Raw genomic sequence first — 23,213 nt, 5'->3', positions numbered from 1 at the left:
GGCCCAGAGGTCTGGCTACCTCAGGAGCGGCCTTATTCCGGTCTCCCTGGGGATGGAAGGCCTTCGAGGTGACCTCAGGACACATCCCCTGGGAAAGGTAGCCCCAGGCCCCCCCCGGAGGTGTCTCTCCCTGCCCCTCCATCTCCCTCCTCCTTTCTTCTTTCTCACTCATCCAGTCACCGCAGCTCCCTACCCCTCTTGGCCAGCCTAGGGAACTGTGCTCTTTGGTGAAGAGGCGGGCTGCTGACCTTGGCCTGGAGGTGTTGGAGGGATGCTGCTGGGGGAGTCACAGATGATGGTCCCTCCCTTCACACGGGCAGGGTGTGCCGGCGAGTCTCCAAAGCTACACTGCAGGTCATCATTCGCTGTCAGAGCTGGGAGTGGGCTGACCGTCAAATGCACCTGGAGACACATGACAGACACCCACAGATGGAGAGGGAGGTAAGGGACACACACACACACACACACACACACACACACACACACACACACACACACCCAATACCAGCAGGAGGCAGGCCAGGAATGAAGTCCTCCCCAGGAAGGATTTGTCTCACACTGCCTAAGTGCCTCCATCTCCAAGAAGCCCACCCTACCTGCTCCTGCTGGACCCTGGCTCACTCCCTGCCCTTCCCCGACTCTCTTCCTGGGTGCTCTGGTCCATCTCATCCCAGGCTGTCCTTCATACCTCACCCTGAGCCCGGCGGCTCATGTTCTGGGGATGGGCACTGGTGACAGATACGCAGGAGTTTCCCCGACTCCAGAGCCAGTGATTCTCCTCCTCTGACCTCAGGCAGTCGACCTTCCTGGTACAACTGGTAGGGAAGCTGGGTGTTAGGGCCCCCAGGGCAGGACCAATCTATGCCTCCTCTCCTTAAACAAGGGGACCTCTGGAAGCAGGGCTGTGTCTCTCCTCAGATCCAGCGCCCCCCCCAGGACAGACCTGGCCTCCATACTAAGAATGGGGACACCCCCGAGGACAAGCACTACATTGACCTCTGGGAGAGACCACACCCCCTAAAGGACAGACCAGTGTCTCACTCAGGATGGGGTCCCCTATCTGCACCCCTCTGGTCCCTGGCCTTCAAGCCAGTGGCCGTGGCCACTCTCCCTGTGCCCCTAGGGGGGCCTCCTTGTGCCTGGCCCCGGTTACTCACCGTCCCTCGAGCACACACCAGCCACAGTAGGGGTCCTGAGAGCCCTGACACTGCTCACAGGTGGAGTGGCTGAGACACTCCTGAACAGGAAGCCGGAAAACCTGGAGAAAGGCCAAGGGGGTGAGTGAGGCCCTAAACCTTCGGACCCGGAGAAGAAGGAAGCCAAGAAGCATCCCTGGATCTCTACCATCACCCTGGCCCACAGAATGTGTCTGGCTCTGCAGTGCCCTGGCTCTAGACTCACCCTGCAGCTCCCTGGCTCCCTGGTTCTAAATCTATACCCCACCCCAGGCATCCTGGCTCTACACCCACCCTGCAGCTCCCTGGTTCTAGATTGCCCCCCCCGGGCTCTAGACCCTTTTCTGTAGCACCGTGGCTCTAGATTCTCTCCCTCACCCCCGGTAGCCCCCTGGCTCCAGTCTAGCTGCTAGATGTTGCAGCTCCAATGCCCCTGGCCACAGGTGGCTCCAATCTGAGGCCTGGATTCTAAGCTGGGCATAGATTCTAGACCTACCTGTGCACACCACCCGTCACTTCCCTCTCTAGAACCTATCAGTGGAGCGCCCCGAGCCCCATTCTAGGCCTTCCCTTCCACCCCCAGAACCTCCCATCGAGACCCTCGGTGGCTCTTTTCTAGATGGGGCGATCACCTCCTAACAGGCTTCCCTGCCTTCGCCGTCATGGGGGCCAGGAGGCACGCGCCTTCAGTCTCGGACAGACACCTCCCTTTATGGAAGGGATACCCCGAAAAGGGACAAGTCTTAGTCAAGGACTCCCCTCTACTGTCCAGCCTGCAGACCTTCCTCATTCACAGATTGGTCTGTGTCACTTGTGGTCAGAAACCTCAGCTGACTCCCCCACTGCCCGCCAATGACACTGACACTCCCTCACCCTGGCATTCAAGGCTCCCAACCTACTTTCCAACTTTATCTGCTAGCAGCCTCCCTCCTTTTCATGGCTCTGTGTGCCAGCCCACTTGGCTGCTGCCTGTTCTCTGCTTATCTGGCTTGCCTTATCTCCTGGGAGGGCAGGATCCAGGTCTCCCCACAGTAGGGGCCAGGCATGGCGCCCACTGGGCACACCAGAGAGGCTGGAACATCAGCCTCTATGCCTGGCCAACTGGTACGCCCCAAAGGCCCAAGGCCTCCCTCTAGTCGGCCATCCCCAGAAGCACCCCTCCAGCAGCTCACCCTGCCTCTGGCCCCACCCCAGCTGCCAGCTTGGGCCCACCATGAGGAGGGAGTGGAAGCATTCAAAAAGTGAAGAACAAGCCAAAATTGGGTCAGAAGATCTGGCTTTGACTCCAGGCCCTCCTCTCTCCCACTCATTCCTGGGGGTGAAGTGGGGGGGGGCCTCTAAGTCAGCCCCTGGGTCTGGCTCAGGTTACCCCAAGCACAAGCAGCACCCTAGGAGTCCCCTGGTTATCTTTGCTATGCCTGCTCCTGCTCCCAGAAAGGGTGAGGCACCCGGTGCCCTGCACATTGGCATGTGATCTGAATATAATTATCACCCCCCCCCAAGTGCTGGGTATCCTGGCCATCTTCCAGGTAAACCCTGATCCCACAATGAATCTGGCTGCTGCCTGCCCCACCCCCACAAAGGCACCATGGGCACTGGAGAGGTGAGCTGACCCAGATTCCTGGCTACCCCACTATCTCCAAGGAGGGAGGGAGGGAGGGAGGGAGAGAGCGAGGCGTGGGGAGGAGAGGAGAGACAGACAAAGAGACAGAGATGGGGAGAGGGAGAGAGAGAGGGAGAGAGAGAGAGAGAGAGGGAGGGAGGGAGGGAGGGAGGGAGAGAGAGAGAGAGAGAGAGAGAGAGAAAAGGAGAGGAACAGACAAAGAGACAGAGACAGAGTGAGACAGAGAGAGGGACAGACAGATAAAGAGACAGAGATAGAGAGAAAGAGAGGGGGAAGGGAGGGAGGGAGAGAGGAGAAGAGAGGAGAGGAGGGGGGAGAGACAGAGAGAGACAGAGTGGGGAGGGAAAGAGGGACAGAGAGAGAGGAAGCAAAGACCAGAAAAGGGCAAGACAGTGCCAAAAGCAGGGAGGCAGACACACGCGGCCACAGCCCATCAGGTGCTCGGTGTATTGAAAGCACAATGCTGAGGGTTGAGAGAGGGAGAGGAGAGAAACAGAGACAGGGAGTCCCAGGGAGGCTCGGGGGCATTCACAGGCAGTTCTGTCCCAAGGTGGGGAGGGGGTGCACTCCCAGCACAAGGAATGAGGACGAACGAGCTCCACTCTGCCCATGCTGCCAGGCCTCCTTAGCCCCCTCCCCTCCCCAGGAAGGCTGCAGGCCTCAGCGCACCCCCGCCCCCATCCCTCCCATCAGGGCCTGGGGCTCCTGTGTGAGCTGCCAGCCCTGCTCCTAGCACGCAGAGCACGAGGCTGGGTTTGTTGGAGGGACAAGGAAGGGCTTTGGTGCTAGAAGGTAAATGGGTCACAGGCCCATTCTCCCGTCCTTTGGCCCTGACCCCCTTTAGAGGCTTCTGCAGCCCGGGATGGGGGCTGGTACCTTGTCCTGGGTCATGGCGTAGAGACTTGTCCCGTTGGCAGAGAACAGCAGGTCTCTCTCAATGCGCTTGTTGAGCTCCACAGGGATGGAGTCATATTCCATGGACTCCCCCTTGGCCGTCAGGAACACCTGAGCAGAGGGAAGAAGGTCAAAGGGCGCTAGGAGCCAGCCACAGACCGGGGCCGCCATTCGTGGCTGAGCAGCCGGCCGGGTCCAGGGCCTGCCACCTTGACAGAACGCCTAGCCCCAGGTCACGGGGTCCGTGGGAGGTCTCAGGCCTCCGGCCTCCCCATGCAGGGGAGAGCCTCATTACGAGACTGCATTAAAGCTAGGGGGTCAAGCCCTTCGTGGGATAGTAGAACAGAGACTGAGGGGGGACTGGGGGTGGGGGGGCTCCCCAGCCATCAGAGGAAGGACCAGGCTCACCTTGAGGATGCGGCCATCGGATGTCCCCAGTAAGACCACGGTGTGCCCATTTTCAGTTGTCACCGCCACTGCTGTCAGATTCATGCCATCTCTCTGCAGGGCAGCGGTGCCCACCAGCCCATCCCGACTCCCCAGTGGGTACGGCAAGTGCTCAGAGCCACAGCGGAAACTCTGGCTGGCCATCTGCAGACCAAGGAAGGGTGAGATCCCTGTCTGCTCTGCTTCCCTGACCCCTGACCTTGCCCCAGCCCACCTCTGCAGCTGCCTGCCTGCCCCCCAGCGCCCTATCCCCAGGACTCCAGGCTGCTCCTGTCACTGTGGCCTTTGCTCAGTAATGAGCTCCCCCCAAGTAGGGTCCCTTTTCTGAGCCACCCAGAGTTTATAAGTTATCCCCCTCTTCCTCTGAGAATCCCCACAAGGGCAGGGCTTTGCACACAGAAGGTGCTTACTAAGTGGGTTGTTTTCCCTTAAGATGTGTTGAATGAATAACCAAACACAAGACCCATGTCACATGGCCATTCTCTAGACACAGCTCCCATGGGAAGCCAGGAGGTAGCAGCCCTTCTCTGGGAGGCTGGTGGTAGCCCCTCAGGGCTCCTGCCCCCCTCCCCACCCCTGCCCAGAGGACAGCATTGAGTCTTCACAACCCCCCTTCTTCTCCCCCTGGGCAGACTTACCGCCCCGTGGCTTATACACTGGATATCCCCGTGGAAGGGCTTGTAGAAGGTCTCAGAGCTGCTGCCCTGGGCACCCGTGTAGCACTTGTTCCTGTTCTCCTCCATCTTCTGGTGGATCTCATCCAAGGTGAAGATGCAGAGGGCAGAGCGGGGGTTGCCCCCACTGCCCTTACTGTCTTTGCTAAAGGCCGCAAAGAGTGCCTGGCTGGCCCCCAGGGAGGCCACGAAGGCCGCGTGGCAGATGCTGTATGCCTCCCCCGAGGTGCCGCGGCACTCCAGGTCCATCTCAAAGTAGGAGTAGTAGAAGGGGTCCTGCTTGCACATGCGCGCCACGATGGTGCGGTTCTTGGCGGGCTGCTTGTCCTGCTGGTTGAAGATGAAGAAGACATAGTTACCGTCTTCAAACACGGCCACGAACTGCTGGGTGTTGGCTGAGAGGTAGCCGGCCTTGAAGGCCGTGTGGTCCGTGTAGGCCTCAAAGGCCTCTTTGCCGTCCTTGCGGTCCAGCAAGCGCGTGCTGATGATGATGCCATTGTCGTGGGGCCCGTTGCCTTTGCCCACAAAGAGTACACGCTCTGTGGGCCCGCCATCACCATCGCCCTTGCCCACGCCGGTCACCAGCCCCACCGTGGACACCCGCTCGTCGTTGCTGGCCACGAAGGACTTCTCGCCACTGCTGTCTTCATAGAAGATGCGGTGGGAGATGTTGCCCAGCTCCCGCAGGGCACAGATGCCCTTGAAGAGGCTGCCGCACTCCACCAGCCTCCCTCCCGGCCGGTCCAGTAGGAGCAGCTTGTTGACGTTGTCCGTGTCCACAGCCTCTTGGCACTGGCTCTGCTCGATGGGGGGAGTGCACTTTTTGTTGTCCAGCGCGGGCCCCGTTTCCACTGTGTGCACCGGCTGGAGGTCACTGGTGAGCTGGTACAAGGCATTCACGGCCCCCACGTACACGGTCCCCGACACGTCATCGACCACCAGGTGGTTCAACTCCGTCTTACTGCGGAAGAATTCGAGCTTCCGGGGCCTGGAGCTGTGGCCCACGTGCCATAAGCAGCTCCACAGCGTCAGTGCCCACACCCAGGACGCCATCCTGCCCCTTGGGACCCTGGGAGGAGACAAGGAGCAAGGGTTGGTCAGTGCTTGCCTGGAGGCCTGGGGGGCTGCGCCCTCCCCCTTCTGATTCTGCCCCTTCACACCGGCAGCTCCCTGAGGTCACCACATGATCATGTCAGAGCTGGACCGAGCCCAGAACCACAGAGACTCTGGCTGCCCAAAGCCCCGACAGTCTGCACCATCTCCCACCTGCCTGACCCTGGGCACAGGAGAGAGCATCGTGGCCCCTCTGGGAAGACAGAATCCCAGCCTCGGCGTGTGTGTGTGTGTGTGTGTGGGGGGGGGGGGCGGAAGTCTCAGCCACGGCCTGTCTTAAGGAACATTCACTGCAGGTCCTCTGAGGATGGCAGTACAGGGAGGAGGCTTCGAATTTTATAGAAGGGAAAGAGGCCCAGAGGGGGAAGTAGATGGTCCACAGTCCCAGGAAGACTAACTAGGCCTTGGACGTCCTAGCCCCCAGCCCTGGGATCCACCACACCAGCTCCTGTCTGGGTATTGGTCACAAGTTCCCCTCCCCCACCTCCCTGGGGTTCCCAGCCTTCCCAGCAGGGTGCCCTGGGTGTGTGTGTGTGTGTGTGTGTGTGTGTGTGCGCGCGCGCGCACTTCTCCTCCTTTTAAATGTGTTGGGGGGGGGACCAGAAACAGGACTTGGGGTGACCTGAGGTCAGAATCCAGCCTGCTGAGATCGGCAGCAGCAGTGGGGGCCAAGAGGCAGACTAACCCAGAGCTAAAAGCAGAGCCTCACAGAAAGACACACCAATGCACTCGGACCCCCACACACCTACATGGGCACACACAAGAGCTGGTATTTACACTGCACTTCACAAGCAGTGTCTCATTCGATCCTCACAACAACCCTGAAAGGCAGGAATTAGTACTATTCCCATTTGACAGATGAGAAAACGAACACAGGCAGAGATTAAGTGACTTGCCCAGGGTAACAGAGCTAGAAGTGTCTGATGCCATGTTTGAACTCAGGTCTTTCTGACTGTGGGGCAGCGAGGTGGCTCAGTGGATAGAGTGCCAGGTCTGGAGACAGGAAGACTCATCTTCCTGAGTTCTAATCTGGCTCCCAACACTTCACCCTGTGTGCCTCAGTTTCCTTATCTGTCGAATGGGCTGGAGAAGGAAATGGCAACCCCCTCCAGTATCCTTGCCAAGAAAACCCCCAGTGGGGTTACAGAGAGTGGGATCTGACTGAACAACTACCAAACAACAACAAACTTCCCGACTCCGGGTCTGTGATTGTCTCCAACATGGGGCCGCTTGGCTGCCTCAGGCACACGTGAACACAGACACACACGCCACACACAACATCTGCCAAGGGAGGGGAACAGGCTTGATCAGAGAGGGGCGGTTGGGAGCTGAGGCTCCAGACACTGACTAGCTGTGTGACCCTGGGCAAGTCACTAAACCCGATTTCCTTGTCTATCAAATGGGCTGGAGAAGGAAATGGCAACCCCCTCCAGTATCCTTGCCAAGAAAACCCCAATAGGGATACAAAGGGTTGGACACAACTGAAACAACAACAATGTGACAACTACAGCCACAGGCCAGATTCAGGCCCAAATGCCTCTTGTTGTCATCATCAGAGGTAGCCAGATACCCCCACCGAGAGTTTGTAAACACAAGGCGCGGACTTGCCCATGGACACACAGAGCCCCCAACACAGGTATGTAGGGGGCCCCAAAGGCCCAATGCAGGCACATAGGGGTGCACAGATCTCCACGCCCACCCAAGCCCACCAGGACACCCACAGAAAGAAGCCTCGGGAGCTCAGCTGCTGTCTGGAGTTCTATCTGGGGGTATTTAAGGCCACAGGGGTTAACAGACTCTTGGTCCCTCAGGACATGGGCACCTCCTCCCTGAGTAGCCGCCTGCCTGAGGTGGGGCTCTTGCAGGCCTTCACACGCTTGCCGCCACCACTGGGGATGCACTATTTATAACCCTGCTAATGGAGCCTGGAGAGGTGCCTCAGCTGTTGAGGAAGGTCTCCCAGCTCTGCCCCCCCCACCTCTATACCCCAGGGCCGATTACATGGTGGTGGGCCGCCCCATGGACAGCCCTTCCTTCTGGACCCATGGGCAGGGTCTCTGGGCCACACGATTGCACGTGTTCATGTGGGCACGGGTGTCCAGGCCTGCATCTGCACATGCAAAAACTCAGAGGCTGGAAGTGAAACACAGAGTCAGCCTCTCATACTTGGGGCTCATTGACTTACAAATCTCCCCCTCCCTCCCTCCCTTCCTCGCTGCCTGCCTGGCCCCAAGGCCTCCCAGGGCTCATTGAAAATTCTGTATCTGCTCAGCCCCTGGGCTGGGGGAGGGACTGCTGTGGAGATGCCGCCCCCTCCATCCCCTCTTTGTTCCCAGGCCCCTTCAGTGCTCCCCAAAGGGGGAGAGAAGACACAGGCGGGAGAGGTGTGAAATAGAGTGAGAGACATAGCCCCCTACCCCAAGCTGGTGCATGTGTGACAGTTACATGGGGAGAGAGATGGAGAGACAGAAACCCAGAGATGCAGACAAAGAGAGACAGCACAGTGTGTTGTACAGGGCACTGATGGTGTGCGTGAATGTGTGTACATGCATGTGTATGTGTGCACACACATTAGACGCCAGGAAGCAGTGACTGCGGGCACATGCATGGGGTTCCTTTTGCCCAGGCCTGCCACCCCTCTCAGCTCTGGATCAGTCCGCTCTTCCACAGTGGGGGCCCCGCACCATGAGGAGAGGGAAAATCCAAGGCCCATGACCAGGCCTCAGGAAAGAGGCTGAGCATTTAATCAGTGGCTTAATCCGTCTCCAGCCCAGGCAGAGAAAGAGGCCAAGGAAGCCCAGCTCCCTTGGAATCTTCCCTGAATGCTGCCCGCCTTCCCCTCTCTCTGTCCCAGAAGTCGAGTACCCAGCCCAGGGTTCAGGTGATGCCTCGGACATTCACTAGTGATGTGACCTTGGGTAGGTCACTTACCTGCCTCAGCCTCATTTTCCTCATCTGTAAAATGAGGCTGAGAAGCTACTAAGAAGCCCGGAGGGAGATGTCCCCCGGGGCAGGCAGTGGATAGAACTAGACTGGGGCTCCTGAGCCGTGTCCAGACTGGGGCTCCAGCACCCCAGAAAAAGGAGAGGGACAGATCCTCGATCCCAGAGACCACTGATTCCAACTCCCTCCTCTTACAGATGGGGAAACTGAGGTCCAGGGAGAAAGAAGAAGGTCCCACAGGTAAGTAGCAGAGGCGAGATTTGATCTCCAACTGGTATTGTTTTCATGGTGACTTTCTAAAGGCCTTGGAAGAAAACAGCCTCTGCTGCCCAAGTGACAAAAAGTCGTTCCCAAGTTTATCTGTAAACAGACTGGTTAGAAGCTAGGATGGCATTCTCCTCCCCACAGCTGCCCCCTCTCCCCAGGCCCCCTTACTGGGAAGGGGGCAACCGATCCTTCCAGGACATTCCCAGCCCCCATGATCACAACCTCTCTCGTTTACTCCCCAACTGCTCTCACCGGCTCAGCCGCCGAGTCTCAGCAATGCCACTGCCACATCTTTGCCACGGTCCACCTTCCCGGCTCAGGCCCTCGGCCCTGGGCCCTCAGCCTGCCTCCCTTTCCACAAAACCAAACGCTTTTCCCTCAGTGCACAGTCTGACCTCCTCACGCACTTTTGCTAGCCACACAATAAGACCCCTCTTGGCCTACCATTCAAGGCTCTTCACAGCCCAGCCCGAATCTTGCTACAGGATTTTATTCCCCACTGACTTTCCATATGCCCCTTCCACCCTTCATCCAAGCTGCTCCCCCTCCCCTCACCCATGGCAGGCTCATTCGTGAGCTGTCCCTGCCCTTCCCACCATAGCCCCTTGGTCCCCATCATCCATTCATTTCCTGATGCCCCCTGGACACAAGGCCCTGTGTCGTGGGATCCTCTGGGAGATTACTCCTCCAGAAGGGGGGGAGGGAGGGGGGCGGAGATAGGATTAAGCCACAGGAGACAGTCGGACAGAGGCTGTGGGGACTGTGTGTGTGTAGAATCTTAGAGACCGTGTCGTCTAATCCTCTCATTTTTAGAAACTGAGTCACAGAGCAGGGCAGGGACTGCTCCAGCTGAGGAACCAGGAGCAGTTAGGAGAAGCAGACTCAGAGACTCCCAAAGAGAAACAGCATGGGAGACACAGAGGAACCCCACTCCCCCCCCCCCCCCCCCCCCCCCGCCCAGGTCTGGGCAGAAGGAACAGGCCCTGCCCAGGGGAGGGAGGCTTGTCCGACTTAGCTCAGGCTCCTCAGGGGGCCGCCCTCCCTGGCCCAGTCCAGGGGCTTCCAGAGGTGCTCCCGCTGCCTCTGGCCACTCAGGAGTTGCCTATACCAAGTGCCTGACAATGAATGTGGAGGCCCCAGGGAAGAGCCTGCGGAGGCCCCCTGAACCAGCCCCAACCCCTGGACCTCCCACCGGCTTATTTCACAGTCTCACCTCTGTCCAGTCCTGTCCCCGGCAGCCCAAGCCAGGAGCCTACCTTTCCACTGCACGGTCAGAGGACTTCCCAGCCGCTGTGTGGAACAGGACAGGGGCGGGCTGGCTCTGGGCAGGAGGGGCCAAGAGGGAGGAAAGTTCCCCAGTGTCTGGCCCTCCCTCACACCCTCCCTCAGCCTGGCTCCGCTCCGCTCCGGTGCTGATGGGGGAATGATCGGAATGTTCCCCGGGATGAGGCCGGCTGGGCCTTGCTGATCTAATCACCATGGCCAGGCCGGCTGGGGGCAGGGGGAGGGAGAGGGAAAGCCGGGGAGCAATGGGCTCAGCTGACCTCGGCAGGGTTTGTCACAGGGGCCCCAGGACCCTGGGAGAGGGCTGTCTCCCCCATTGGACTTGTAGCCCCCTGAACCCATTGGCTCCATCACTCACCCACCCTCCCTCTATGGCCTTGAGGCTTGGCTGGCCCTTTGTGGGGAAGCAGTGGGAACTGGGAGAAATGGCCCTGAGCAAGTCATTGCCTCTGCTGTGCCTCAGTTTCCTGATAGTTTCATGGGGTCGTTGTGTGGAAAGTATGGGTGGAACATGACCTGCCATTAGCATAATGGGGCAGCCACACCATGGGACAAATGCACACAACAGGACAGATGCACAAAGAATGAGACACACAAAGGACCAGCCACACAACAAATATACCACAGAGCCCCCACCCCCAGCAGCACAGACCCCGCCCCCAAATACCATTAGAATGGGGTGGGGGTGGGGTCGCAGGGGCCACCACTCTGAGCCCAGATACTCCGAAGCAGCTGGGCCCACATGCCACCCAGCCTCCCTCTCGACAGCAGCCTCCGAGACCCCACCAAGGGGACAGAGGCCCTGGGAGGCAGGACAAACAATGACAGCAATAGTACCTGGTCAGATCATTTGGGGTGGGGGAGGACAAGCTGGCCACACATTCCTGGGCTAGCCTCTCTGAGAAAGGAGGCAGGGCCAACCTTTGGGAGTCCTTGCATTCTCTCCTTTGAGAGCCCATATGCAGCTGCCTGGCTTATGGTCTAGTGAGCAGCCCACTTTCCCAGGTCAGTGGCGGCAGAGGGGGCTTGGAGCACCATCGCAGCAGGGACCCCCCCCCCCCCTCTTGCTCAAAGCCCTGGTTGGGGGTGGGGCTAGGTGGGAGAGGTGACTCCAGCCCCTGCTGGGAACTCTGAGGGCCCCCCTGCTCTGCCGCTTGGCCGGTCATCTCGCTGCCAGCACCAGCCAGGCCTTCCTGGAATGGGCTCCGAGGGCTTCCTGTTTTGCAAGCCTCCCGGGGGAGCCCCTTCATGCTCATGACTAGGGGCTTCCTTCGAAGCCCGTCCTTCCTGGCAAGGGGCAGGAGGTGAGTTTCCGTGAAGGCAGCTCTAACCATTTGCCCAGACTCCTTCCCGCTGTAACTCCGGAAAGGTCCTTCCAGACTGAGCATTGCCTCCCAGGCCCCCCCTTGCTCCCCCCAGTAGCACCTCTTCCAGGAAGGTCACCCAGACTTTCCAGTCTCAGTCTATCTTCCTTGTCCTGCCTCCAGATGGGAAATTTCAATTTTGAAAGGAAATTTTATGGTTACCTCCTGTGACTCAGCCCTGAGCACGCTCAACAAGTGGATATAAATTCAGCCTCTTCTGAAGACCACTAGTGACAGAACTCACTACCTCCTGGGGCAGCCAATTCTACTTTGGGGCAGTTCCCATAATTAGGAAGGTTTTCTGGACCTCAGGCCTCCATGGGCCACTCTGAGGCCGCCCCTGGTTCTGTTCTCTGCCCTGGGACAGCCCTTCAGACACCTGGAGACAGCTGCCATGTCCCCCTAAAGCCACCAAACCAATTTTACAGAGAGGGAAATTGTGCTTCAAATGACTGGCCCAAGGTCACACAGTTAGGATGCTGCACAGGAACACAGGACCTCTGTACATAGACACCCACCCTATTTTCCATCTAGATAAAAAAAAAAGAAGAGCTGATTTAATGGCCCTAACAACAATGCTGAGGCGGCTAGTGTCAGCTGGGATGATCACCCCCCCCCCCCTTTTACAAATGAGGAAAATGAGGCTCAGAAGAGAGAAAGGATTTGGTTAGGATCACACAGCTGGTGTCAGAAGCAGGATCAGAATCCAGGTCTTCCTAACAAATCTCCCACACTCCCCACTCTCTTCCGTTATGTGCCTATGCCTGCCTAGTTACCTATACCATCCTAACCATCTACACTGGCCCATTTACTCACACCAGTATGGTTGTCTACAGCAACCTAGTCACCTACACTGGTTTGTCTACACAGAGACAACTGGTATAGTCCTGCTATCACTCTAGCTGCCCACACCAGCCTAATAGGTGCCACTGTCCCAGCCAATTGTTCATACTGGTCTCACTGTCTACACTGGCCCCATCATCTGGTACGTAGCCACTGACATTGCTCTAAAAAGCTCTACCACACAAATGGGTGGTGGTCATGGTGGGTTGTGGCTTTGAGGTCTGGGGTAGGGGGGAAAGGGACAATATCTGCCCTCAGGACCATAGATTCGGAGCTCTGAGGATCATCTACTCTAGTACTCCCACTTTACAGAGGAAGAAACTAAGGCCAGAGAGAAGTAGCTTGAGCCCGGCTCCCTCGACATATGAGATCTCAGAAGGCTGACCTGGCCCTTTCTTCATAGTCTCGGATGAGGGGATGGAGACAAATGTGTCCCTACCCCAAGGTTGGAGGGGTCTGACATCTCTGTGCCTCTGCAGTCATCTCTGAGCCCACCCCGACAACTGCTTCACCTTCCAGTCTTCCACCCCCACCCCCGAGCCCCCACAACATCTGTTAAGCATACCCAGACTCACCCAACCAACTACACCCACTAGTTTATCTGGTAAGATGGTAGACCACTGGGATTTCCCATCCACTCTGCCGCTGCGCCCTCCAGAGCTCTGGGCATTACCATCCATTCTGCCTGCACCTGGAACCTAAGGTCACTGGGGCTTTGCCACAGACCCTCCAGCCACGCTATGAGGACTCTGGGGCCTTTCCATCAACCCCGCTGTTGACCTTCCTCTGTGGATCGCTTCTCCTCATTAGCTCTTTGAGAGCAGGGACCCTTGTGATTTTCTCTGTCTCCCCAAGCACTCTGCATGGCACTGGACACATTTCTTGTCATTTAGTCATTTTAGTCGTGTCTGATTCTTCATGACCCCATATGGGTTTTCTTGGCAGAGATGCTGGAGTGGTTGGCCATTGCCTTCTCCAAATCATTTCATAGATGAGGCAAACAAGGCAAAATGACTTGCCCAGGGTCACATAGCTAATAAGTGTCTGAGGCTGGATTTGAACTCAGAAGATGAGTCTTCTTGACTCCAGGACCAGCGCTCTATCCACAGCACCATCTAGCCACCAGCCACTATGGCTGGCACCCCCTAGCTGCCCTCCTGGACACACAGGAAGTACTTTTTAGTAACTGCCTTTTCATTCCAAACCTATTCCTGCCCAAGCTGGAAGGAGCCACCCAAGTGGACACCAGTCATGTTCTGTAGGATGAGGAGTGACCTGGAGGTCATTTTCAGACGCTTACTACACCTGTGTGACCTTGAACAAGTCAGGGCTACCAAGGCCTCAGGTTCCGTATCTGTAAAATGAGAGGGCTGGATTACCAGATGGCTTCTGAGGACCTGTCTAGCTCTGGATTCCCCATCCTATCACCATCTTGTCCCAAATCCTCCTTTTATATTTGAGGAAATTGAGTTATAGAGAAAGAAAATGTGTTCAAGGCCACACAGAGAGTGGAAGAGCTTGGGTTTAAACCAGGGTCCTCTGAACCCTCTTCACTGGACCCTGCCTCCTTCTGCCCCTTTCCTGAAGGCAGGGACAGGATTCACGTCCAGAGGTCCAGAGGCCAATGTGCCCTTGCCCTTTCAGGGAAAGGCCAGAAAATTCAGACCCACAGGAGGTCAGAGGTGGAGAGATGGGAAAGGAGAGCCTGGAGAGGGGACGGCCCCACCCAGAAGTCCCACAACCTTCCCCTTTCATTCAAAATGTCTCACAGCCTGTCCCACGTGACTCCGTCCTGAGCTCCCGTGTTGGGCTGGGTCTGACTCCTGCTGGGCTTGGCAACTATCTACAAGACCAAAGAGAGAGAGAGAGAGAGAGAGAGAGAGAGAGAGAGAGAGAGAGAGAGAGAGAGAGAGAGAGAGAGAGAGAGAGGGAGGGAGGGGGAGGGAGAGGGAGGGACAGAGAGAGAGGGAGAAAGACCTGTGAATGGCAGGTTCCAGAGGTTCTTCTGCCATGGGAGTTTGGGGCTTCCTCAATAAAGGAAAAATGTGTTCTAAAGGAACAAAGTCCCCAGTGACTAGAAGGGAAAGCTTTGGGTCAGGAAGAAGCCTGGGTCCTTGCCTTCCAGTGAATGCTAGGTAATCAGTACTCTTAGTAATTCCACTGCCCATTTTCCCAACCCTATCCTAAACCAGAGGCATATTGGGTCCCAGATTCTATACCTACAGCTTCTGAAACTCAGCACTCCCATACCCAAAGGGGAACCTGTATTGAGGGGGAGGTAGGAAGAGAAAGTGCTATGGCTAATAGAGCTGGGCTGCAGTTACCCATATCACTAGCAGGTGGCGCCATCAGCATTTGGTGATAGGGTGATACATTGTGACTGTCCTTAGGAGAATCACGGAATGGCAGTGGTGCTGGGAAGGACCTTAAGCGACACTGAGCCTACTCCCCATTTGACAAGGTCATGTAGGGAGTAAGGAAGGAACAGAGTAAGGATTTGAACTCAAGTCTCCTGACTCACTCTATCGTAGCACTAGACTCATTCCCACTGGACCACATAGCCTTCCCACATTTTAAGCAGGATCCCATGGTCTCACAGCCCAGTGAGTCCATCTACCCAACACCTGAACAAAAGCCCTTCAGCAGCAACACCACCTGCGGATCATCAACCAGCTTGTGAATAAAGACTTCCCTGGATGGGGAGCTCACTTCCTCCCAAAGCAGCCATTCTCATTGTGGGAAGTTCTTCATGACCTTGAGCCTGAATGGGCCTCTCTGCTACTTCCCTCACTGCCCTTAGTTCTGCCCTCTGGGGTCAAGCAGAGAAGGCTAATCCTCTTCCATGGGACAGTGCTTTAGAGAGAGCCTCCTCTCATTGAGGCTAGCTCCCCTCAGCCTTCCACTCATCCTCATGGGTTAAGGCTTAATGAAGGCCAGCAATGCCCCCAGAACTGGGGGAAGCTCTCCCTAGAAGCTTTATGGAAGGACAGAATAACCACTCAGGACCCTCCTCCTTGCCTGGCTCCTTCCTCCCCTCTGCCCAAGAAAGTGGCAGCTCTCTCTTTGCCGTGGCCATTGCTGGAAGCGGTGTAGGGTGCAGGCACCGGTGGGAGCAGCAGCTGTTCCCAGGCAACACCCCCTTCCAAAAATGTCTGGGGGACTTTTTGGGGTGGAGAGAGGCAAGAGCAGCTGTGGCTGGAGCCCGAACACTGAGGGTGGCCTGGGACAGGGTCGGGGTGGGGGGTCACCCAGCCCTGGACAGTGCTGGCCTCCAAGCAGAGATCAGCTCACGTCTCCGTCGAAGCTTCTGTGGCAGCCCCTGATCAGTTTTCAATGCCTCTTCCCTCCTCCCCTCCATTGTCCAGCTCATCCAGTACCTGGGCTCACCCCTCCCTCCTAACCTTGCCAAGCCCTGGAAGGTCCAGAGCAGTCCTGGAGGGCTCCCGGATGCCGAGCGGGCCTTCTGTTTCTGCTCTGGCCTCACCATTATTAGTCCAGCTCAGTGAACATCCCACTTGCCCTGGCAAAGCCCTGCTCACACACAGATGGGCACATGGTCAAAGGGGCTGCTCGAGAGGCCTCCCAAACACAGGAATGGACTCCAGCCTCACTCCCTCCCCCAGCTCTCAATGCCCAGATCCTCAAAGCCTTTTTCCCAAGCCAATGGAGTTGTCCAAACCACAGACACGATTATACCTCATTTCCCAGAAAATGTGGTCTGACAAAAATGTAGGGTCAGCTCTTGGCCCCTCCTAGGCCACCGGCAGCCTGATCTGTCTGTCTGTCCATCTATCCATCCAAAACTCTCCCCTCCCCTACCTCCTGGAGCAAATGGGGAGACCGTGAAAGAGGGGCCAAGAAGAACATCCACACCATCTGGGACCAGAAGCTGAGTTCTGGGAAAGCAGCCCTCGTCTCAGAGAGCAAGGGGATGTTCCGGGAGGCAGCTAAGGGCCTTTGGGGCCCCCAGAGAAGAGCCTGTGCCTTCACAGCTGGGACCAAGTCAAAAATGCAGGACAATCCAGACCCACAGGAGGTGGGCGTTGGAGCAGATCTCCTGTGGAGAGATGGGAAAGGGGAGCCCAGAGGGGGCAGGGGGCATGGGGACAGGACGACCCTCAATTTGGGGCTGGAATGGGAGCAGATTCCAAAGAAAGCAGAGAAAAAAGCCCTCAGGCTCCCACAGCCTCAGTCAGCCAAATCCCACTGGGGGAGCAGGGATGGGAAGCTCCACACAAATGAACGGGAGCCGGAAGAGGGGGAGCTGTCCTCTGAGGGCCATGGCCTGGGGAGCTCCCCAACCAGCCAGGGGCATCAAGCCTTGGGAAGCAGCCGGAAGAGAGGCAGCCAGAGAGAAGGCCGGCCTGAGGAACGGTGGCAGCCCCCAGGTTGCCGTGGGAGAGCGGGCTGTGACAGCAGCCAAGGACAACAGAGCGGGTTTTGCTGTTTTTAGCTATATTGGGGAAAGGGGGAGGATCAAAGAAGAGCTAGAACGCTGGCTGGGGGTGGGTGGGATGATAACAGGCCATGGAGATGAGGCAGAAATACTTGGCTCAGATTTCGCATCTAAAAAAAGCCTGTGTTCGACCCTGCCGTTCGTTTGCCCGGACTTTTGTCTTTTCTGTGTCTCTTCGTGGCTAAACTGGTGGAAAAGTCGCCTCTGCTTCCTCGCCTCCCACTCAGCCAGCCAGGCCTCTGGCTCTGGCTCTGCTCTCAGAGTTCTGTGCCCACCCCTCCCTCGGCTGAAGACATTCTAGTGAGTGCCAACAATCCAGCAGCTCGGCTGCCCCGTTGCCTTTCTTCCCCTTTCCTTGGGCTCCGCTGCCCCGTTGCCTTTCTTCCTCTTTCCTCCATCTCCAAGGACTTGCTGGAGCCCTTAGGCCTCTGGCCACTCCTTTCCCGTGGCTCTGGACCACAGCCCCGTTCAGCTTCTGCTCATCCTGTGGCCCCACCTTTATCTTCCTCCTGCCACCCCTCCCCCCCTCCCTGCTCTGTGGTCTCCTCTCCCCATCCCCCGCCTCGGCTTCACTGAGGACCTCAATGGCTCCCAAATCAAGACTAATATTAGCAGCATTCCAGGTTCCACCTAGTTGTCTCTCACCTCAGTGGGCCCTTGGCCTCTCAGGGTCAACATGATTCACGTGGAACTCACATTCAGATCACAGGCTTTCCTCACCGCCCACCTCTGTGGACAGCACCACTGTCCAGTCACCCAGGCTGAAGTTTCTGAGACTCCAAGCTCTGCGGCTTCAGGGGACCTCAGAGGCCAGCCAGTCTAGTCCCTCATTTTACAAAAGAGGAGACTGAGGTTCAGAGTAATTCTGTGATCTAGATGGTGCAGTGGAGAGAGTTGGAATCCCACCTCAGTCAGATGCTCACTAGCTGTGTGTGGCGGGGAAGGTCACTTAACTTCTCACCCCAGCTTTCCCACCTGCAAAATGGGGATGATAACAACACCTACCTCCCAGCCTCTTGCTTCCCATGGGGCCCAGAGGCTCTTTCTCCCTAGCACAGACACACACCACGTCCCTATCTGGGCCCAGAGCTGCTCTGATGAGGTCATAGGGAGTCCCGTGTGCTCCTAGAAGCCCCAGGGTCCAGGGATCTGCTCATTCTCCCCGCACCCTCATAGCAAACAAAAACAGTGGAAGATGCAGGAGCCAGGCTCCAAGGGAACCCAAGTCCCCCCCAGCTGAAGCACATCTCCCTCCAACAGACCCCGAGCCCCCCAGTACTCCCCCCTGCTCACACTGCAGATGGTCCCCATCAGGGCGCGAAACAAACAAACGGAATATTTCATTCAGCTTGAGTTCCCAGCAGCCAGCCCGCGCTGCTGCCAAGCAGCCCCCCTTGCCAGCTCAGGCAGCCTTGGGCACAACTTCGGGGACCCTGCCACCCTGTTCCAGAAAAGGAGGGCAGCCACCGGGACTAAGGGTCCGCCAAACACAAGAGGGGACCCAAATCTGGCTCCTGGCTTCCTGGCAGAAAGCCAAGGAAGAGCAGAGGGTGACCAAGCTGATACCTCCCTTAGAGGGTCCAGAAAGCCTGGGAGAGCTTCTCCCTTTAACCCCTGCCCCACCACACCCACCTCCCGCCATGACTGGCCCAGCATCCTCAGCGATTTACTCAGCAGCACCCCCCCTTCCCCATCAAAGGGCCCAGCAGAAAATCACTAACTGGAGAGTTAGGCCCGGGGGTCCTCAGAGGCATCAGGTCCATTGTCCTGCCTGACCTCTGCTTGGGACCTCCCCGGGCAGAAAACGCCACCTTCTGAGGACGCCTTTCTTACCCGGGTGCCTGCCACGCAGTAAGAGCAACGTAAATGTTTGTTGCCTCGTTGCTCATGGCCATTGTTAGGGAGACTCTCCAGACCTGGGGCCTCAATGAACCACTGATCGGCTACTCCTACAGGCTGCCCTCTGCCTCCAAGCAGCCCTTAGAACCTGATCCCCCAACATCCTTCCCTGGCCAGGAAGAAGAGGGACAAAAGGCCTGCAAGGTGTGGGCCCCCAGGAGGTCGCCAGTACCTGTCCTGACTCCTGGGCTGGAGGCCCTACAGAGAGGAGCTCTCCAGAGCAGAAAGCCTTGAAGGAGGCAGTGCCACATAATTCACCCTGAACTTAACCTTGGTCATGGGCCTAGGTCAACGGCTGGCTCCGGTCTTCCTAACCACTTGCACAATTTCACCCATTCCCCACATATGCACCTATTCATCGGACTTGAATGGAGAATGAGGATGGTGAGAAGAAAGAGGCTGACGATAGTACAGAACAGAAGCAGTCTGGGAGTGAGTGGGTCAGAATTGTCCCAATGGGCCACCCCTACCAGCCAGCCTGAGGGCCCCCCAATTCCCACTAGAAGCAGGGACTGCCCTGGTCCCTAACAGGCCAAACACATCTGTGCTTTTACAGGCCACGCTTGGCTAAGTCTGCTGAATGTGGCCGTGCCCTTGCAGGCCCAGGCCTCGCTCAGATATTGGTCACCTGGAGGTTAGGAAACCCATTTCTTGAGTATCCTCAGCCCAGAGGGGTCTGCTGGCTCTGCCTCTGCCCCCTGCCAAGGTCAGGCCCCACTCAGGCCCACGTGGGCATCCTGGGGTTGTGGTGCCCTCGGGCCTCACCGAAGGTCACCGGGTTGGTATGTGGTATTGGTACATCGAGCACCCAGGCCCCAGCCCCGCCCCCCCCCCCCTGATTCAGGAAACACTTTGTGATTGATAGAAGGATAAGATTTTTTCCCAGAAAGGGGGGGATGGGGCTCTGGTTCTGCCAAGATGTTCCCCCCACCCCCTCCTCAGTCCCTGCAGCTGCCAGGGGAGGGAGGGCAGGCTGGCCCATGAATATGCAAAAGCAGTAATTAGTTGAGAGCATTAAACAAATCAGCCCAGAAACAAAACAAGCAGAGGGAGGGAGCCTCGGAGGGCTCCCAGGAGGCAGGAGAGCCACTGTTTTCGCAACATGGGCCCGGGGACCCACAGCCTCCACACAGGCCCGTCCAGAGCCACCCTTTCCAGCCCAAGAGGACTCCACAACCCAGCATTCCATGGTTCATGAGCTGGAGGAGGTTCTGGGATCCATCAAGGACATCACCCTCATGTTACAGAGTGGGAAACCGAGGCCCAGCCTGAGGAAGGAACTGGTCCAGGGGTGGAACCCTGCATTCTGTGAAGAATGGAAAGAAAGGACTTCCTCGGCGAGGCCGCACAGCCTAAGCCGCTTTCGATCTTCGCAGCCTTCTTACACCTTGCTTCTCTCTTTCCATTCAGAACTCAGGTCCTCCTGACTCCGGGGCTGGTGCTCTAGCCACTGTGCCACCCAGCTGCCCCTCCATTCTGGGGCATTTTCTCCCGCTCCTCTCTTTCCTTGGAAGGCTCTGTCCTCATCTCCGTCCCATCCTGCCCCATGGCTTCCTTCAAGTCCCAGCTAAAAGTCCACCTTTTGCAAGAAGCTTTTCCCAATCCCTCTTCCTTCTGTGCCTGCCCTCTGGGCACCACCATTTAGCCTCTCCCTATGGTGTTTTACATAGCTATCTACAGGTAGTTTCCTCCATTAGACTGTAAGCTCTGGAGAGCAGGGGGTTACCTTTTGCCTTTCTTTGTATCCTTAGCTTAACACAGTGCCTGACTGACAGGCACCGGGCTCACTGCCCATCTAACTGTCTGACCTAGAGCAAATCAGCTCACCTCTCTGAGCCTCAGCTTCTTCTTAAGTATACACACCTTCCAAGGACACCCATTTATACTTTAAGAAGAAAGCCGAGTCTTCAAAAGCTGATTCCATTTTTCTTACCTTCCTCAAATGCCATAAAGTATCTTGTTCTCAAGAAGAAAGCCTGTACATGAACTTGTTTTTAAAGATTGAATTAAAGTTCTATGTAAATATAAGATGTTTTCCCATTTTTTTTGCACTCAGGTGACTGCCAATTAAAATGAATTTCCAACATTCAAATAAAAAAAGAAGAAAGCCTATATAAATGTTAACTGTTATTATAATCAGTCCCATCTGAGCAGGGACATAATGGTAGCCTTTCAGAGAACCCCTAAGCCTCAAGTCATCAATAAGACTGGGGAGAGGCCTCTTGGTGCATCTGTCTGGATGGGTCTATGAGCAGGGGACCCAGTGAGAAGCTGAAGACAGACTCCATGGCAAGGGAACCCAAATGGGAGTGATCTGATTATCCCACTGAAATCTGAGTGACCCCAAAAGAGAAGGGGTGGCCAATTTTCAAAAAGGAAGCACAGAGTGTCCTTTGAAAGAATGCTTAGCCTTGCGAATAGTCAAAGAGACATGAATTAAAACCCTTTAGACTGGCAAAAAGAATGAAAGACAAGGATGCAATGCTGGTGGAGCCAGGCCAAAACAGGTGAGAAGACCACAAGCTTAGGGAATCTCCTTTGGAGTCATCTGGGAGGATGGATCAGCCATTATACGAAGCATCACAATTTCTGACCCCACAATGTGCTGTTGGGCAGAAACCCTGAAAGTGTTCATCAAACCAAAGAGAGGGAGAACTCTCTGTTCCAAGGTTTTCACAACAGCATCATTATATGTAATTGCAGAAAACTAGGAGCAGCCTCATTGTCCGACAAAGAGAGAACGGTTGAATCAACTGTGGTACATTCATGTCATGGAATATCATAGTGTAATTAAGACATGAGAAATAGAATGACCTGAGGAAAGACCTTTATGAAATGATGCCAAGGCAGAGAGAGGGAGGGAGGGAGAGGGAAAGAGAGAGAGAGAGGGAAAGGGAGGGAGGGAAGGAGAGGAGAGGGGGAAGGGGAGGTACAGAAACACAGACAGGGATGGGGAGAGACAGAAAGAGAGAGAGAAAGAAACAGAGAGAGAGAGGTGGAGGAGGAGGAAGGGGGGTGGGGGAGAGAGAGAGAGAGAGAGAGAGAGAGAGAGAGAGAGAGAGAGAGAGAGAGAAGGGGCAGCTAGGTGGTGCAGTGGATAGAGCACCACCAGCCCTGGAGTCGAGTACCTGAGTTCAAATCCAGCCTCAGACACTTAACACTTACTAGCTGTGTGACCCTGGGCAAGTCATTTAACCCCAAACGCCTCACTTAAAAAGAGAGAGAGAGAGAGAGGGAGGGAGGGAGAGGAGAGGAGAGAGAATGGAGTTCACACTGTTGACAACTAAGAGGAAAACTAAATGAGAAACCATTATTATGAATCAAACCCTTTTTATGGGTGGTTGAGAAGTGACTCAGTCAGGGTCACACAGCTAATCAGTACAGCCTGTGGAGAAAGACCAGCAACCATCCTCTAGATATACTTCCTCTTATACCCTCCCCCTCTTTCTTATTCCCTCTTCCTGTTGAGGGTGCCTGCACCCTCTAAGTGCCCCAGGCTGGCATTTTCAGAGCCATCCTCACCCCTTCCTTCTCCCCCGCCTATCACATTCAATCAGTTAGCAAGTCTTGCTCTTTTTATCTACAACACAATGCTCCTATCCACTTCCTTCCCTCTCCACTAATTCAGATCCTTGACACCTCTTGCCTAAACTGCTGGTCTGGCCACAGAACTTACTCAAGAGATTCTCGTGGCTCCCTCTCACCCTAGGATCAAATAGAAATGCCTTGGTTTGGCTTTTAAAATCCTTCCCAGGGGGCAGCTAGGTGGCGAAGTGGATAAAGCACTGGCCCTGGATTCAGGAGTACCTGAGTTCAAATCTGGCCTCAGGCACTTAACACTTACTAGCTGTGTGACCCTGGGCAAGTCACTTAACCCCAATTGCCTCGCCAAAAAAACCCAAAACAAAAACAAAAAACAAAACCCTTCCCAGGCTGGCTGCCTCCTTCCAAGTCCGATGCACATCACGACCCTTCCAGGGCTGACCCTTTGGTTGAGCCAAACCCGCCAGCTTGTTCTTCCACACAGAATCACTGTCTCCTTCCTCGGCTAAGCTCCAGTTTCCTAAAACAAGCCTATCCTGGTGCTGCCTCCGAAATCATGGAGTGCATGTGTTTTGTATTTCATTTTCTGTGTGAACAGAACAGAAGCTCCCTGAGAGCAGGGGTCCAGCCCAGTGCCTGGGCCCAATAAATCCTTGTTGAGTGAATGGATGATGAGAGCTGACACTT

General features: G+C 56.2%; 1 protein-coding gene across 3 annotated transcripts in view; it reads right to left on the bottom strand.

Annotated features, from left to right (window-relative positions):
* The window catches only part of PLXNB2 (plexin B2), an 89,834-nt gene that overhangs the window by 25,829 nt on the left and 40,792 nt on the right, over positions 1–23,213 (bottom strand). For 2 of the 3 annotated variants that reach the window (XM_043965424.1, XM_043965425.1), the window contains exons 3-8: positions 4,779–5,883; positions 4,102–4,284; positions 3,676–3,804; positions 1,158–1,258; positions 689–815; positions 249–402 (exon numbers count right to left, since the gene is read on the bottom strand). In XM_043965424.1, the coding sequence (XP_043821359.1) occupies positions 249–402; positions 689–815; positions 1,158–1,258; positions 3,676–3,804; positions 4,102–4,284; positions 4,779–5,883 (1,799 nt within the window). Of the gene's footprint in view, positions 1–248; positions 403–688; positions 816–1,157; positions 1,259–3,675; positions 3,805–4,101; positions 4,285–4,778; positions 5,884–14,397; positions 14,472–23,213 lie in introns of all 3 variants that reach the window. The other variant, XM_043965426.1, reaches the window with a different exon arrangement.

Source organism: Dromiciops gliroides, chromosome 5 (genome assembly GCF_019393635.1).
Source record: "Dromiciops gliroides isolate mDroGli1 chromosome 5, mDroGli1.pri, whole genome shotgun sequence".
Classification (NCBI taxonomy): Eukaryota; Metazoa; Chordata; class Mammalia; order Microbiotheria; family Microbiotheriidae; genus Dromiciops; species Dromiciops gliroides.
Note: the sequence above shows the minus strand (reverse complement) of the source record. Positions and strands in the feature narration are given on the sequence as shown.